Raw genomic sequence first — 18,058 nt, 5'->3', positions numbered from 1 at the left:
TATATATATATATATATATATATATGCATATTTTGTATATATATATATATATATGTTTTTTAAGTTAAATAATAAATATAATAACAAAGTCAATGGTTGTGTACACTTATGACAACCGACAACAGAGTAAAAAGCAATGTGGGTTCATATTTGGTTTACATTTTAATACCAAAGTATAAATAATAATAAATCTTTTTTTGTAAAACCCTGATTCAGAGTTTTGATAGTGATACATAAGCCGGCTCTTTGCCAAAAGGCCGTTCTTTAGTACAATACATACAATACATAATACGTTTTTTTCAGTCACTATTTTGTGGATGGAATTGGACAAAATGCTATTTTTAAATGTGGAGCGCAGTGTTGTGGGAGTACTGTTCAAACCTCCTGATAATTTCTAAGTTATTTCTAAGAGGCCAAACTTCATTGGGACTTCAGACACATGAAATGTTGCTTCAACCAGAACCCAGTTTTCCATCCAGACCCACACAGCAGAGAGGCCCCTGGCCCTCGTTCCCCTCTCCGGGGGCTGAACTCTCATTCTGGGTTTCCTCCACTCACCGCATGTCAGCTGGAGTAATGAGATATTTAGCAGCGAGGAATGGGAAGCGACTGTCTCACGGGGAATTGAGTGCCGCGACGAGGCCCCACACTGACACCCTTGCTCCGAATGCAATTCTCCCATCATGTCTTCTCTTTCATCTGACGGCGGTCAGATTAAAGAGGCGAAATGACTGGTGGAGCGCCGAAGTAAATATGTCCGAACTGCCTTCAGACGGTAGACATGTTGAAGATAAAGATGATCCAGGCTTTCAGAGGAGGCAGGATAAATATTTCAAGTCAAACATGCTCATACACAGAGAGGTAATCGCTGTCAATTTTTATTTTTTTAGGAATTTTTGATATCTCAAGTGAAGGCACTGACACCTGTGGTCTGTATTGAACTGTCGACAATTGTGTTGTAAAAATAAATAATAAATTCAATGGAGAAATCTTTATTAATTCTTTATGGCAACAGCAGAAGAAGAATATGATTGGATTATATCGAAATTTAAGTAGTGTGTTGCAGAAAAGACATGGCTCCATTAAGAAAATAAAAGTACCGCAACATTTTCATTGTACGTATCTTGTTATTTTGCAGTTGTTTACTGGTTAATTCAGTAGTTTTCAAGAGACCTCTTGGGCTCGTCGCTGAGCTTTTGGCACCATCAACTTGAAATTGCCAAATTATATATTTAAACTGTCAAAAGTTTGACATTATTAAAACTTTTTGATATTCCCTTTCCATTTAAATCCCCCCAAAAATCCCAATGCATTTGATTGTAAAAGTCATTTTAAAGCCAAAAGATTAAGTAATTATTATTTTCAGTAAGTTATTATAATAATCTAAATTACTGCAACCACTCACTAATCCTCCATTTTAATGCTGCTTGGCGATATGAATTTTGTAGACGTGATAAGGAAAGTACGAGAATAATTTGGCCGAAACACAAATTGTCTAGAGGCCCTTTCAGGTCACAACCTCAGATTTATGTTGGTCACTGTCACTGGTATGCGCCACTGTAACTGTATTGTCGTCATTTTTTTTCTTTTCTAGTAACTTCGAATTTCAGTTTACTTCCTAGTTTAGATCAGAACGACAGCCCTTGTTTACACCGATACGACGGCGTAAGCTCCCTGCTATAGCCATGTTTCACCAAAGATGGCTCCCTCCCGACCTGCCTTTGTTGTGTGGCGTTACTCTGCATGTCGCTTTACTTTTCGCTCTTCAGTAACAGTGAGCTAACTTACATCTCGCAAAATAGTGGAGGGAGTGTTTCATCATGGTGAATAATGCGATTGATAAGCTTCATGTCCAGGTTTCTGCGACTGACCAGCTAGTGTTTCAAGCGTCTATAAAGCCCTCGATTTTTAACAAGCATCCAGTGTTGTCACCAACGTGACTCGTCGTGTATGGGCAACTTTGATCAGTCTGCTATTAATTTGAATTGTTTAATTTTGCAGCAATAGCAAACTAGCCCGATCCCTTTCTCCCACGCTGAGTGCCCCCGGTGCCTTGACAAAATGTTTCAATCAAAAGGTTTTTGTTCTCCAGTGGCAGGTTTCCTTTGTTTCCGAGCGCCTCGCCCCCAGTTAGGCTTTGATTGTGGTGTGTGTGCAACAGTGTGATGTGATAGATGATGATTTTCTCCAGCTTGGGCTGCTGTTGCAACCTCATCCAGCTGCTTTTGTTCTGTTTGCAGGATGTGTGTGTGTGTGTCATGGGTGTGTGTGTCCTGCCTCCAGAATCTCAGACAATTAGATGCTCCTCTTCTGATTGTCCAAATCTTCTAAATCTCCCAGTTGCCCTTTCAACTTATCCTTTCGCTGGTCAGCCCAATTTTCGCTCTCTTTCCGTCGCGCACGTGGCCGTGCACTCGCACTGACACAGATACAAAGAGTCCCTCTTCATACACGATGATGAAATAGTTGGAGAAGTCAGGAAATCTCATTCTGGTAATGCTGCTCTGGACTGGGAGATAACAGACTCCTTGTGGGCCCAACGGGCTTGGTTTCCTGTGCGACTCTCTGAGTGTGACCGTCATCGGCAAGTTTAAGCTAAGAATTGAGGATTTTCACTTTTCAGTCAACAACTTTCATTGAATACCGTTTCCTCTAAGTTTACAACTGACAGTTATTCAATTATTTGGAGAGCAAAATATATAAAGATATAGCAAAGCTAATAGTGTTACTTTTGACATCATCTTTCTTCAATTTTTCTGTATTTATACATTTATATAGCCAGTTCATTGGTAGGAAGATGTTGAGGTTGGAACTGCCAGGCAGAAGGTGGAGAGGGAGGCCAAAGAGGAGGTTTATGGAGGTGGTGAAGGAGGACATGAGGTTTGTAGGTTTGAGAGAAGAGGAAGCAGAGGAACAGGCTGAGATGCAGGAGGATGATCCGCTGTGGCCACCCCTGAAGGGAGAAGCCGAAAGAGATAGAAGAAGACATATTTTTTTAAAAGTAATCGATGTAACTTACACAGATTGATCATAAAAACTTTCTTTCACTGGGTGCATTTGTGACGTCATATCCAAGTCATGCATGATGAAGCAGACTAAATAAATGGCACTTTATGCAGCAAAGAGTTGGCTCATCTCACACTTCCACCCTGTTGTTTGAGCTTATGTGAAAATTCAGCTTAAATGTGATCTGTCAAACATTAAAATGCAATTATGAAACCTATGATTACATTTCTATTGTCTAAATCAAATCCCTACAATATTCTAAATATGAACATAATACACACTTTTTCCCTCTATGTACTGTTGCCAATATGCAACACAACGTATTGTTCATTTGTGTCTCACATGTTCGAGGGTATGTGATCAAATGGCGTCCTTTAATTCATCATGTTTTTCCTGATATGTTGTCTATTTACTTCATTATTCGTATTTAATGCAGTATTTTTGCAGTTTCTGAGTAAAGTTGATTTGTTTGCCACATATGTTGCGATCCAAGATCACACGTACGTTCAGTCACGCCAACTTCTGTCCTCATGATTGTGGACCAAGTAGCTGCCCTTCACTCTTCTAATTACCGCCGACCTTCTCTTTTCCTTCTCCCTCACTCTTTCTGCCGGTCTTTGCTGAAAAACGTCCTGCTTAGCTTTATCCTCATCCTCCGCTCCTCTCTTTCCCCGGCAGGGTTGCTCGTCTCCCATCGTGGTGAAGTTCGCAGACACACAGAAGGACAAGGAGCAGCGACGTCTGCAGCAGCAGCTGGCGCAGCAGATGCAGCAGCTCAACAGCGCGACCACCTGGGGGAGCCTTACGGGCCTGGGCGGCCTCACCCCGCAGTACCTGGCTGTAAGTGAAACACGCTCTCACTTCTGTCGATTCCCTCAGTGGACGGCTCACTTAATCACCAACTAAACATTCCTACACTAATGATGACTGTCTCCTAAATCTGTTCGATTTAAGTTCCGTAAAGAGGAAAAGTGACAGATAGTACCTTTAAACTGTCATCATCAAACCTTCCGTGCTTGTTTCTGAGGATTCTCTAGTTTTGATCTCAGCTCAGCAGTTGGGCGATGTCGGCTGTGGCACACAAGTCTTGACATTTAGGAAATATAAAATGCTAGTTCAGGGGTGGCCAACCAGTCAGAGCCTAAGAGCCACATTGTTTTACTGTGTTGCTGAAAGGAGCCACATCCTACAGTACAAATATGTAAGGCTGTAAGGCTCACCCGAACAGCTGGTCACATGACTTGGCGGCAGTATAGCGGTTAAAGCACATCCTTGTTGGTTGCTGGTTCGCGTCCGGCGTTTGTCTCTTCTGCATGTATTTTAAAAATCCATACATTTTACCATGATCCTCTTCTAACTGTCAAGCGGTGTTGATAAAAATGTGTGCACCATTTATTTTACTTATATTTTTTTTCTTGGCTCATGCCACCAATAACGTCGGCCCGATCTGTGTGTGTGAGCAACGCTGCCAACTGGAGCGTCTCATCCTCACTCCACTGAGTTAAACGGACTTCACCACCATCAACAATGAATAATATTTGAAACACATGCCATACGTTTAGTTTAAGGAATGACAAAGTGAAACGTGGAACTAAGTCATGTAAATCGTGTTGATCATGGATTTGATGGAGCATGTGCGGCGAGGTTTATTGTTCATGTTTCAAAGTCAAACTCAAGTCAAGGTCTTTGAACAGTATTTTGACATTTTGCCGAAATAGCTCTTACGTTTTCGTCTTACTTCCTGTTTAAGCGATCATCTCAACAGCAACTAGACCAAAACCATAGCCAGGTCGGCGGAGCCGCGTGGAACTGGGGTAAACGTGGCTCGGGAGCCGCGGGTTGGCCAGGCCTTCGCTAGTATCTAGTCATGAGAAGTGTGTCTCTGTAGTTTGCAGCCATCCTCACCCGGTAACAGCCTTCATACGTCCGCCCGGATGTGCAACTCCAGTTCCACCAGCAGCCGACTTCAGTTATTATGATGTTTCTTCTGGGATTTTCCAGAGAAAACATGCCAAAAACCAACACTGTCATGGCCACCTTTGTGACGCATTATGTGTTGTCCACTTTTTTTGATGTTTCCTCTTCATTTTAATATGTTTGATCACTTAAGATTCCATCTTTAAAATAAGGTCATTATTCTGAAGGCACAGCAGCGCTCATTCATATGTCATTATGGTGCGCTGCCATCATTACCATGTAGTGGGAGCCCTGCTGTTCGTTCTGCTGCATATACACTGCGGTGTATACAGTGATTTTATGCATGAGAACTGTCTCGTCACCTTAGCTGTCTTCGTGACACCTAACCCAGTCCCTATAAGTTTTACCCACATAAAAAAGCTATTCACAAAGTAGCCCCTGAGAGGCTGGAGTATGTGGTGCTCTATACGTGGTGCTGTTTGTTCAAGATAGTTGGTCAAAACCAAAGATCACATCCCTGAGCTTCCTCAGCCCTTCACCAGTAGCAAGTGGCACCCTAAATACAATCATTTATTTAAAGAATAAATCAACATACTGAGCTGCTGTCAACGTCTAATGTGTCAAATGGCAATAAAATCTAGCTTTTAAATCGAAATGGTTTTACACACAAGTCAATTTTAAGAGCTATCAAATGATGCCCCAGAGTTTAATAAATGTAATTTATTGCAGTGCATCATAAACTCCTGTCGTAGTTCTTAATTGCCACCACAATGTATTGTATGCGACCTGAACAGTCATTATTCACCGCGTAACTTTCTTCTTTGGGAACGTCGCCGGTGTTATGGAGGCCGGGATTACCGGTTTGTGTTGGTAATATATTCTCTAATTATGAAAAATCGGCTCTCTTTTGTAATATTAAACAAAATCTTATTTAGTTTGGGACACTGCGGTGCTCTCGGGATCGTTGAAATGAGAAAGCAGCGGGCGGGGGGGGCGTCCACACCGCCCTCATCAGCAGTTTTCAAGTTATTTGCTGCAGCTTTATTGTGCTTTGTTCACAAACCGCGTCCCAGGCTCAGCCTCCTTTTGTGAGGCTCTCTCTTTTGGTTTGAAAGTCTTTGAAGGAAAATATATATGCAAAGAACGCCCTCTGCTAAATCACATTAAGGTTGTTTATGTGAATTTGTAAGTCAATCATCGGAATTCATCCAAAATAAACAAGAGCATCTTAATTATTTTTCATGATAAAATGTGTTGCACGATTGTCAGCCGATTTAAGGAAGAGGATTTAAACCAGAAGCTTAAAAGATGAAAGACAACTTGATCAGAGTTTCAGGACAAACGTCGCCTTCATATTTGTGCATTTGACTGTACGTAAGTAATGATAACTTCAAATACCACGAAGGGTAATAATATGAAGTATTTGTTTTTAATCAGCAGACACATGCACAGACAGATTTTTGGTGTTCAAGACAGAAAAATTGAGTCGGTTCATTTGGATTTCAAAAATTTCCTGTCAGAAAATACAAAATGCAACCGAATGGCTGAAGTATTCAACCTTCATGTGTCTATTAAAGTGCATGCCTGAAGACCATGAGGTTGCCCCCAATGTTTGTCTTTTACATTTTACCGTGAGCTGATTCTAAATATGAAAGTCAATAAGGCCACCTAATGTGCTTTTTAACAACCAAATAAGGCTGTATATTGGGCGATGTGAAAAAGGTCTTGTCAGTCTGCTGTCTGACGATGATCCACTGGACCACTGCTCTGCACTGTATGTGGAGAAGTGGGCGGGGCTTGTGCTCCAGCGCAGATCACTGAACAATTGCCTCGTGAAATCAAATAAATGCACCAATAGATATCAAAATTTATTTGGGCACGTTTGTTTCTTCAAGAATTTATGAACAGAACAACATTGGTTCCGGAGGGCGAATGACACTTTGTTGGTGAACTTTAGTTCGGCAGCTTCCTGCTTTACTCGAGCCCTCGGGTAGTTGACCAACATTCAAGGGAGTTGTTGTTAGGCGTGTCAAACTCTCATGCATACGCAAGGCCTCAGCTTCAGTGCACTTCCACAGTCAATAGACTCAGTCCCATCCTGTGTAGATTTACCGTTTTTTTTTTTGTGACTTCAGAGGTGGGTTACATTGTTTTAGTCACTTCACACAAACTAGTGTTCTAGCACACAACATCGATCTTGTTCGCGAGACCAGGCCACTTTTTTAGGGTATCGGTCTCAAATGCATTTTTGCTTGGTCTTGTCTTGGTCTCAGACTGGGCTGACTCGGGATTTCTTTTCAAGACCAGTTGAGATGGATGATAAGCATAATAAAAATAGGTGTCCTGCCGTTTTGTTCAGTTTTGTTGTGTATTTATCAGGGGTCTCTATCTGATCCACCAGCGGACACATTGGGTTGCTCTTACCAATTGTGGACCAGTTTGAGACTCCTTATATAAATTGTCTTGGTTTCAAACTCGATATTCTCCAGTGTCGATAAGGTCTTGCACTCGGTTGGAGTGGTCTTGACAACAACACCACAGAAAAAGCTCAAAAGCGAGTAGTCTTTCCAAATGCGCCTTGTTGTAAACTTGGAAGTAACCGGCCACCTCCATTCCATAAAGAAGTACAGTATGTTCTTCTCTGATCTTAGTTGTTGATACCTTTGTGTAAGCACTCCATTGCTGTGGTGCATGGCACTATTTTGAGAGCATTTAGCATTCTATTTCAATAGGATCCGTGTTTAAATAAGCTTACACAAGAAAAAATGGAAAAAGAGAAACTATAGTATCAGTGCTGTTAGAATAGTGCAACAGACGTATAGAACTGTCATAATGCAGTTTCATAGTTTCACACTGATCTTTCAATGACTCAGGGAAAGTGCTTCATGTGGCTCTTTGTCTAGGTCTGGCGTTGAGAGGAATGGCCACCCAGAAGGAAGGGGGCTAGTCTGTAGCATTCTAGATGCCTTTTCCCCTAAAATAATAATATCCAGAAAAACATCAAGCTCTCATCAAACATAAAACTCATTTTCCCTCGCACAGCTGTAAGTGTCTATTTTGAAACGGGAATGTTGCAGCCTTGTCCCAACGATCAGCGAGAAGCCACCATGTTTCCCCTTGTTCAGGCAAGCAACTTTAGAAATGAAGAATGAATCCTTTTTTCTACGTACATTAGAAAGCAAATGATTTTTCTTCCGCGGTGAAGATAACGAATAATACGCCGAATGGTTTGAGCCAAATCACGGTTATCATTGTCATTTATTTTCCTTCCAACCCAAAGCGCACAAACATCCAATCAAACAAGATGTTAATTTGCTGTTTTTTTTCTCACGGCTTTGAAGGATGAGTTTTTGACAGCATCAGTATTCCAGTTTTGTTTTGGGCAATCTAATTAGTCGGCAAGATTAGAGCTTTCATGCTCAACTTATCTGCAAGAATCGTGCCGGAATGCAAACAGCGCCAGCTCGGAGAAGAGCTCAAAATATATTAGCGGCGTGTTTGCTCGTGGCGTGCCGAAGCTGTTTAGTTTCCTGGAGTAGCTGGTGGAGCCATGCTAAGCTTTTGTTATCCACACAGCTGACACTGTTCTCCTCTCTTCTTCTCCACAGCTTCTGCAGCAGGCCACCTCCTCCGGTAACCTGGGAGCCTTCAGCGGGATCCAGCAGATGGCCGGTGAGTCAATTCCAGCCAGTGAACTCCCCGAAAACTACGGCGCTCTGTCGCGGCCATGGACTCTTTGTTGCACCTCTTTGTTATTTTCTTTTTCACAGACTTCTAAAGAGGACCAAAGAGCATAACAGATGAACTCGCGTGGTGGAGTAAAGAGCGATCTTTGCCCTGAAGATTTATTAACTCTTGCTAAGATTTGTCTTGATCTTTTAATGAGGCCAGACAAGAGTTGTGCCCTGGGCGTGTAACAGTAGCACCGAGGCTTTGTCGGGGATGAATTGCAGGGAGAAGAGGAAGAAGTAAGAGAAAATGGTTAATTGTGGTGTCTTGGAGGACATGTTAGACTGAATAGTGGCGCCATCTACTGTTGTTGGGAGGAGGCTTGAAGCGACTGAGAGCTTTCATTTTTTATGCAGAAAGTCTGGTGCTCTTGAGAGCTATTTTTGTCTCTGCCTGCATGAGTTTATGAATTTAAATAGACCGGCTGAAAAGGTAGTATTTCTTCCTGAAAGACACTAAACTACACCCTCAGAGGTTTTACTGTTAATGTAAAGAATAGAGAATATTAACTTGGGATTTTCTCTCCCCAAAATGTTTCTCTTCTATTTATTCCCTTTTTTCTTAATGTGTTTTTTTATGTGTCTAATTCACTTCAAGATCATTTCTTCCTCTTCTCATAACTCACTGATTTAATCTAACTCGCAGCACTGCAAAATTACTTTACATTTCCCAGATAACAGATTTTTTTTTTTCTGCTATTATTATTCATTTCACATTCAACTGCAGATGACACACATTGTTGCATGGAGATTTCAATGTTCCAAACTTACTTCATGTGATAAAATATTTTAAAATAACTCAACTCAGACACACATTAGTTTATGATTTCTGAGTGCATCCTGGAAGCTATGCGCAACCACCAGTTCCCCCAGTGTATCCTAGTCGTCGTGTGTTTTGGTTGATTCCTGAATCGCATTAATGTCCCCATTCAGTGCTTGACTATTAACTTAGCTTTTAAATGCCAAATTTCTGTTTGGTAGAATGTATTGACCAAAAAAAAAGAGCCAAATAGAAGTAATAACAAGTCATGGATAAATGGAGAAATTGTTAAATCTGTGAATCTTTTAAATTGATAAAATGTATTTATCGAGGCAAATAAATCAATAACCTATTAATTCATGCTTGACGTTTCCAATCCTTGATTCCAATGCACGCAAAGAACCCAAAATAGAGTGATGAGGGATCATCTAATTCTCTTAAGTGAAGCTGCTATGATAAAAAATGCAAAGAGTACTATATTAAGCTGAGCCTCGGAAAAGCCTCCAAGTTACTCTGACGAAGATGAAAATCTTTAGGAGCTGTAATTTCTTTTTAGATCTTCCCTGATCATTTCCGTGCTCCATTCTTCTCTTAGGCATTATTTCAACCGCACTCTTTTACTAACATCACACCTGCAGTTTTTACCAAGTCAGCTGTTAAAATGAAGCCAACATGTGGAAAAATATCACTAGAGTGGAAATGTGGATAGTGATTTAATGACTGACTTCTATGGCATTAGGTCTCGATAGAGCAGTGTAAACGTCAGTTTAAAATGATTTTATAGATTTTATAAACATGCTGGATTTATGAAAATATTTGCCTCATTGCGTTCTGTGTCCTTGAATAGATATTTTTTTTTATATTTTATCTCCTGGAGATACAATACTTTCTCGCTCCGCTTGTTGACGATATCCTTCTCAGATTGGCGTCTCAAATAAACGCTGGAAAATAGGCTCTGCGATTTGGAGCCGGAATCTAAAGATCTGTTGGTCGTCCATCTGCGATGGAACGAGTGTGTGAGTGAGCATTAGTGATTGGCAAGAGATGTGAGACAGCTGAATGACATCTGGTCCCCGTCTTTAACACGATGAAATGCAGAGCAGAGAGGCTTCAATTACACCAATGAGCATTCAATTAGACGAAGCCAAAGCCAGCGCGGCGTTTCAATGCAAACTGCGGCTGCCGCGCACTCGCACGCATGCTCACGCACAAACACTCACGCACCATCTGCAGCGCTCAGGCACTACAACTCCATCGTGGGAAGTGGATTTGACTCAGTACCGTCTCTGTCTCAGTGTGCAGCTTCATCTCCACTTTATTCCCATCTAACCTAGTTATTTTTATCTTCTGCCTGCTCCATCTTCTCTTTATAACTGTCCCGAAAATGTAAGTTCAATGAGAGATAGCCTTTGACGAATGCGGGGAAGAAATGGTGTCGAGCGGCTCCTGGGAAAGAGAGGGGGAATGGAGATGTAGAATGAAGAGGAAGATTTGTTTGTCAGGGAGCCACGTACTGGAGGAAATAAATAAAAGATTTCCCCTCATTACAATTTATTCAGTTTTCTTTACCTTTAGGGTAAATATGAGTCAAGGGGACAGAAACAAATATTGTGGTTTAAGGGGAAAATAAAATATGTCACATTGCTCAAAGTGATGCTCTGTTTTGAAGAATTCCAACTATTGAGAGAGAAGCTGAAGTTGTGGTAGTAGAAGTTTATTTCAATCTGACACTTCCACGCAATCTAGTCAAGCAGTAAACAGCGTCACCACAAACCGTGCGAGCGGTGTTGTTGTTACTACCAGATACAGAGCTCTAATGAGACACGAAGAAGACACAACAACGGCGGAAAATCTCCATCCTCCAGTTGCGATATATTTAACCGACACACCGACCACTGCCTCCTACAATGCTGCCTTTGTTTTCTTCTTTTGTGCAAGACATATATTATCAATATTCCACAGTCACCATGTTTGCTTTGACTTTTTTTAAGAACTTTTTACTCTGTGCTGCCCCCTGGTGGTGGATATATTGGTGACCAGCAATGCCAACAAAGAGCGCATGGGCGTATGCGTAGAGCGCAGGCCTCCTTAAAGCATCTTATTCCCACTCGTGATGTGATTTACAAACACAATATTCACCTGCATGTATTGTATTTATACAAGCAGATGCAGTTTATATATTGTCATTTATATATTGCAATATTGTTGTTGTGAATATCCTTCATACTGAACTCACTGAGTAGCCATGTCATAGTCCAGACTCTAGTTTTTGCTATTGTTGTTGAGCACTTGTTAAACTTGCCTGATCATAGTTAAAGAATGAAGGGGGTGAGTTATGGCCCCAGCAGTTTGGGGTACGTAGAGGAAAAGTGGGTGATTTTCTGATTGGGAAATTGAAAGACAAGGATGAAAGGTGAAAGGAATAACAGAAAGCTGGATAATTAAAAAGCGGAGCGGAAATTGGAAACGATGGAAGGAGGATTTATAATGGAACAGGTAAGAAATGGAATTTGGAAGAGAAGAATTACGAGAACGATAACACAGAGGGTGGTTAAGAAATGAAATTGGAAGTGAAAAGAAGAGTAGAGCAGGATAGAGCTGCTGAGAAATGGAATTGGTAAAGTCAGAGATGAAAGATTGTGAACGGGAACGGATCGGACACAAGTGGAGGAACTTAAAGAAGTGAATCCAGACAAACGAGTGAAAGGGAGAGAAGCCCGGCTTATTTGTGATGCGGTTTGGAATGAAGGTGGAAAGAAGCCTGTGAATCTGCAGCAAAAATGCCTGAGTGTTGACAGTCCATCACGAAGATGGCTGTGACATGAATTTCATTTCTCGACTGGCCGTTGTCCGAGGAAAATGTGAATCACCACTTTGAAGGGATTTGGTGAAACAAGAAATAAGTGACATGAGTGAAACACTTTTTTTTTCCTCTCCTCGTATTTGCAGTAAACCCAAGTGTCTGTCGCCTTGGTGGCCAAACTTCTTCATGTTGTCTTGTTTGTGGGCGTCTATGTGTGTGTTTGTTTGTAATGATGGTGTTTGTATGATCATGGTTGTGTATATACATGAGACTGTATATACGACACATACACCTCAGTGTCATCCCTCTAACATGCCAGTGGTAAGTGGTGACTAAAGTCCTGTAGTAAAAATATAAAGACTTCTTTTTTTGTTTTGTTTTGTTTTAACCTGCAACGAACACGAGAGCTGCTCAACGTTCAGAACATTTCACATGAATTATTTGACACATCTAAAAGTCCTATGAAATTGCATATTCGACAGCACTACCCCACCCAGAAATACTTCACACTGCTGTACTTACTTCGCTCTTAAAAAAAACACTCTTAAAATAAATAGCATCCGATATTTACATTAAAAAAAAATAGCATGAAGATTACGCAGCAGACATTGAGGTATCGCGGGCGTATACACGTTGACCAGTTTTCAGGTTAATATTTCAACAACAGTAAAGTATCTTGGTTCCGAGGACAATCACAGCGTGAATCCATCAAATAGGTTTCTTGTTGTGATTGTGGTTATTCGTTGATTTACTTAACAGCTAGCACGTATTTATGCTTCCACTAAAACCTATAAAAAGTGAATTCAAGACGTGTGGTTTGCTTCTTTCAAAAGGGAAATTGGCGCAACCCCAGTCAGTACTATCGTGTTAAATTTTTGTCATGACCCAAATGTTGGCCAATAATACTCCTGTGCTGTGACCGGCCAGTATGTTTTTTTTCCTTTTGTTTACGTCGCTGCAAACTGGCTGTGCTGCTAGGAAACAATGAAATCTCCCATGCAAATAGATGTGTCTCTAACACTTCCCCCTTGTTCGAACCATACACGCTGTTGAGTGCATGGAGACGTTGTTAAATGAGCTCAAAAATTGTATAAAACAACATAGAGGCGACATTTTACGTCATGATTAAAACACCAATTAAAACCGTTTCCATTTCACGCTGAGCTACTATAGTAGCATAAATGCTAATTCTTTCTTGTGCAAAAGTAGTTCATGGCTGTAAACTTTGACCAAAGTAATACAGACAGGCTCAACGCTGGCGAGCTAAAATAACTGCTCTTAAGCCATGGTTGTGTTAATGAGAACATGAAGAACTTGAAGATATGCTAATGCTAGTGAGCCGATTGAGAATAAAGAGCTTGAGTCTGAGTTCCAGTTCAGCTGCTCAGCGATATCGCCATCCTTCAACATCCAGAGTGAAGTCCGATGCAGCTCAGCGTAAGCTCACGGCTGTATTTGCTCTCAGCACACTTCTGAAATGGAGATTCTACGTCTTCCCCTGGTGTCTCGGTGTCTAAACGATTCCGAGGGAAAAGAGGAAGTGAGCACCAAATTATAGACATTTATCTGCTTCTAAGTACCACTTCAATTACCTGTTTGTTGACATCTACAACGTTTCCTAAGCGCACGCAAGTGTTGTCCAGAATGGAAAAATCCATACTGACGCATGTTGAGCCATTTGGGAGTCGACAGCGGCTGTAAACTAGCAGTTTCCTGTTGTTCAGTGTCTCTGAAGCCTGCAGCTCAGGCACAGAATCCTTGTTTCGTAACTTCATCGCTAATAATGGGTTGTTGAAAAATGTCTGACGCCTCACAAGTCCAAGTCAATGATTTGATACCTCCTTTGAAGAGGACATGTCGGACCAGGGTGGATGATCCAGATCACTTAAAGTGCGGGAGCCAGACTCGCAGTGGCAACGGGAAACGCCGAAAGACAAATGAAGGAGATTAAAGGGGCTTTTCTTTGTGTTAACCGGAGTCAGGAGAAATGTCGCCACGGCATATAAACGAACGTCCATTCCAAGTAATGTAGTTTCATAAATAATGCTGCGCAATTCTAATCTGTTCATGCCACCACTTCCCCAACACACTTTCTGGACCGAGTTCCTCACTGCGGCTGCTTTTTTCCTGAAGTTCCTGCTGTTTAGTTTAGGTTTAGTTTTCAGTCTGCTGCTACCAGGGCCAACTGGACTAGCCCCTATGCCCCTGGCCCCTATGCCGACATCATAGATCAGTAGAAAGCAGAACTTGGCATGCCGGCCATTTTTGTAGTCCTTGTCACCCTATGTAGAACAGAGCATTTCGAGCTTGTTGCACCGTTTGTCATCTTTAAATAGCTATAACTTCTACAACTACGAACATTTAGGTTTTATTTTGATCTAAAGCTACTGTGTGTGTATTTGAGGTTTGACTACTAAAGGAAATAAAAACTGTCAGGCACTGTAACTGTCATAACTGGCTAATATCGACCAAAGAATGTTGTTTTAATGGATCATTCTTTATTCTTGCAGCAGTTTTAATACTGCTGCATTTAACACTCAAATCACAATAAAGCTGTTTACCAATGTTATATTGCACATTTCATTTTTTGGTGTAGATTCACCATATAAGCGCTAACTGTTTTAACAGCTGATTGATTTACATGCTGTATTTCATGAAGCGACATTGGCATTTGAGTCACAAATTGAAAATTTTGAATGAAGACACTATTAATATACGTATCCTGTTTTGCAGTCAGGTTCCAAAAAAAACTTTCATTTTTATTTTCTGTGAATATATTTAGCTGAATTGAAGAAAGCATGCGTTTGATTTGATGTAGTTACTCGTCCCAGAATCAAGAGCCCCTCTTTTTATCACGTGACACATCACATACAACAATGCTATTTTAAATAAAGAGTAAGCAATAAAGAAACTGCCAAGACAGAACACTTCTATGAAGCTATGTTGATCGTCTTGCAAGACATTTGTATTTTCTAACTAGTAGTAGTAGCCGGTAAGCAAAATTAAAAGGCCATGCGACACGAGACCTGCTTGGAACTTTACACACATGTATACTCATCTATGTTAGTGTTTTTTTAATAGAAGTTATTTTTGAAATACTGTGTGGCTTGTTTACATTTACAGCTGCATTCATGTCATATGGACTAGTATGATACTCTGACGCGACTTCACCTGTTTATGGCTGAGTTATAATAGTTACTGTTACTGTGAGACTGTGAGTACTTTTCCAGAATACTGAGTCGACCATGAGTGCAGAATTGACACCACGATTTCAATCATGGATCAATAAAAAAAACCTCATTCAATGATCAGAGTAGATATTTAGCTTCTGTACTGTACATTAACAATGAATGTTTATGGACCCAGAAGATTATCCAAACAACATCAAGAATATTTTCATGCTTTTTCAACCTTGGGTTGATTCAAGGACTGTCATGCTCTTAAAGTCTTGAATTATTTTCCAAACTTCTCTATTTAACGCCGTAAACTCCTCACTGAACTTGCTGAAGTGCTGTTGAGACTCACGAAAAAAGCAGATCTGACTAAATCGCAGAGATTACTGAAGCCTCCACGGCTGCTCTGCCTCACAGAAACCAAAACTCTGCAGCAGCTGCTCCGACTGACTCGCAGACATTTGGGACTTATTAAAGAAATCAGCTGCTGTAGCGTTTGTCTTTACACTCGCAGCCTGCCTTCATGGTGTCGAGTTAAAAGTTTCCAGGCTTCGCACGCTTTCCCTTTGGGCGAGTCACGATCGGATCTGACACTCTGTCCCCATCCAGCCAGGCCCTCCGGCCACGCCTCGCTCCCCAGGTTTGACACCACCCTCTCTGGCTCCTCTCTCCAGGTATGAGTGCTCTGCAGTTGCAGAACCTGGCCACTTTAGCGGCGGCGGCGGCGGCGGCCCAAAACTCAGCCAGCCCCTCCACCGCAAACCCCCTGTCCTCCAACGCCGCCTCCCTGGGAGCATTGGCCAGCCCAGGTAATGCCGCAGCCACTCCGGTTGGGTGAGGGGGGCAACGCCTGCCTTTGCTCTCCATCGTAAACCATCACCAGTGTTGTCGCCCCATGATCCCGGCACACCGCCGCCACCACCTCCACCACCACCATCAGCGTTGCCGAGTCATTGTCGGTTGTTGACTATGGTGTGTGTATCTTCCATTTTCATTTAGAATTTGTGTTGTCGTCGTCGCGCCGCCCTCTGTCTGTGATCACCGAGCAGTTCATCCCGTGTCACACCGTATATGTGTGCATGTATCTGTGTGTATTCATGTGACCTCTTTGTGTGTGGCTCACTACACGTTGTGTCCAGGAACGCTTATTGTTCATTGGTGGACCGGCTTCTCCGTGTTGCCAGGCCCCTCAAGGATTAAAATGATCACGAGAAATAGTGGAAATCAGCTAGTTATGTGTAGTCGTGCGCTTCATCTCCGTTTATTCCTGCATGAATACCATGCCACTTGTCACCACCTTCTTTGTCTTTATCGAACAAGATATTTTCACTTTTCGTTTTCTTATTTTCTCAAAGTTATTAATGTAAATGTGGGTAATTCCTGGATTCATTCACCAGATTAGCTACAATTTTATCATCAGCCTACTCAAGATTTTACCGTACACCCAACTCTGAACGCATGAGTTGATGCCAACAAATAGTTTTAAATACATTTAAAGAGTCAAAATGAAGATACCAATGACTGGTAGCAAGGTTTTTAAGATGTAAATCAGTTGTGCTTGCCAGACTCATCTTTAATGCTTTGAACAGAAGTCCACCCACTTTTTACTTTCAGTGGACTGATGGTCAGTTCTAGCATTTCCAGCTCAGTAACGTTTTTTCTCGTCCCTTTTGATTGATATGAGTTGAATCTGATGGACTTCAGATTATTCCTTGTGCCATATTCAAGTTAAATGAAAAAAAAAAGTGATGTTTAAGTTGAAAAGTGATCGAATTGGCCACTGGTGATGTTCACATTCGCACACACATTCCTTAAACAGCCTGTTAAATTCCTGCATTTTATTTCTTCAAAGTGAAATATCTTTTTAAAATGTTCCCTCTCATTTCCCTCGTCGTTTCTGATCCTCCTCTTTTGTTTTTGACGAGTTCCTTTTTTCCGCTTCATCATCCTCCCTCACTCTCATGTCAGCTCGGGCCTTGCTCCACCAACCGTGGTTCTCTGTTGTCTTTTTCGGAGCTCACTCCCCGACAGAGCATGACTTTGAAACGCTTTCACCAAAATCTAAAAGTCCTTCTTCTGCCTCCTTGACATGAACGCCGCTTCCATTCCGCTTCCACTGAGCTGTTTGGCACTTGTCTTTTCTTTCTTGTCCTCTCCTCGCTCAGCTTCTCAGTCCTTCTTTTATTTCTCTCTTTCTCTGTGAATGGCAGTTTTATAGCAGCTCTGGCTGCAACTCTGCACCATACTGCATGTGTCAGTGAAACGCCACAACACTTTGATGAGTACAGTTCCTCTGCTGCTGACTGGCATTTGCTCATTTGAGACTCAATTAGTCTTTGAATTATTTAAAGTAAATCACAACTACATGCCTCTTTTTTGGAAAATCTGGTGCCATTAAACAACTTTTCTTGCCTAACTGATAAACTAAACGTAAAAAATAAATACGCAACTGAATGAAAATGAAAATGGATACAAACGATTTATGTTTCTGCTGAAGATAATTACTGAACTCTGAAACCTCCAGTTATGTCCCTCACCACTCCAGGTACGCAGTCCAAGATGGCTTCGCCAAAACAGAAACAGAAGCTCACAACCAATGAAATACCCAGAACGAAACAAACACATTCTGCAAAAGTATGTTTGTAAAATTTCATTTTGCAGTCCCAAAAAA

The 18,058-nt window shown here is 41.4% G+C and overlaps 1 protein-coding gene across 8 annotated transcripts in view; it reads left to right on the top strand.

Annotated features, from left to right (window-relative positions):
* celf2 (cugbp, Elav-like family member 2) overlaps window positions 1–18,058 on the top strand; it is a 205,354-nt gene that overhangs the window by 173,490 nt on the left and 13,806 nt on the right. For 5 of the 8 annotated variants that reach the window (XM_053861709.1, XM_053861708.1, XM_053861707.1 and 2 more), the window contains 3 exons: window positions 3,685–3,846; window positions 8,532–8,595; window positions 16,062–16,196. In XM_053861709.1, coding sequence (XP_053717684.1) covers window positions 3,685–3,846; window positions 8,532–8,595; window positions 16,062–16,196 — 361 coding nt within the window. The remainder of the gene's footprint in view (window positions 1–3,684; window positions 3,847–8,531; window positions 8,596–16,061; window positions 16,197–18,058) is intronic. The other 3 variants (XM_053861712.1, XM_053861711.1, XM_053861713.1) reach the window with 1 other exon arrangement.

Source organism: Synchiropus splendidus, chromosome 4, assembly GCF_027744825.2.
Source record: "Synchiropus splendidus isolate RoL2022-P1 chromosome 4, RoL_Sspl_1.0, whole genome shotgun sequence".
Lineage (NCBI taxonomy): Eukaryota > Metazoa > Chordata > Actinopteri > Syngnathiformes > Callionymidae > Synchiropus > Synchiropus splendidus.
Note: the sequence above shows the minus strand (reverse complement) of the source record. Positions and strands in the feature narration are given on the sequence as shown.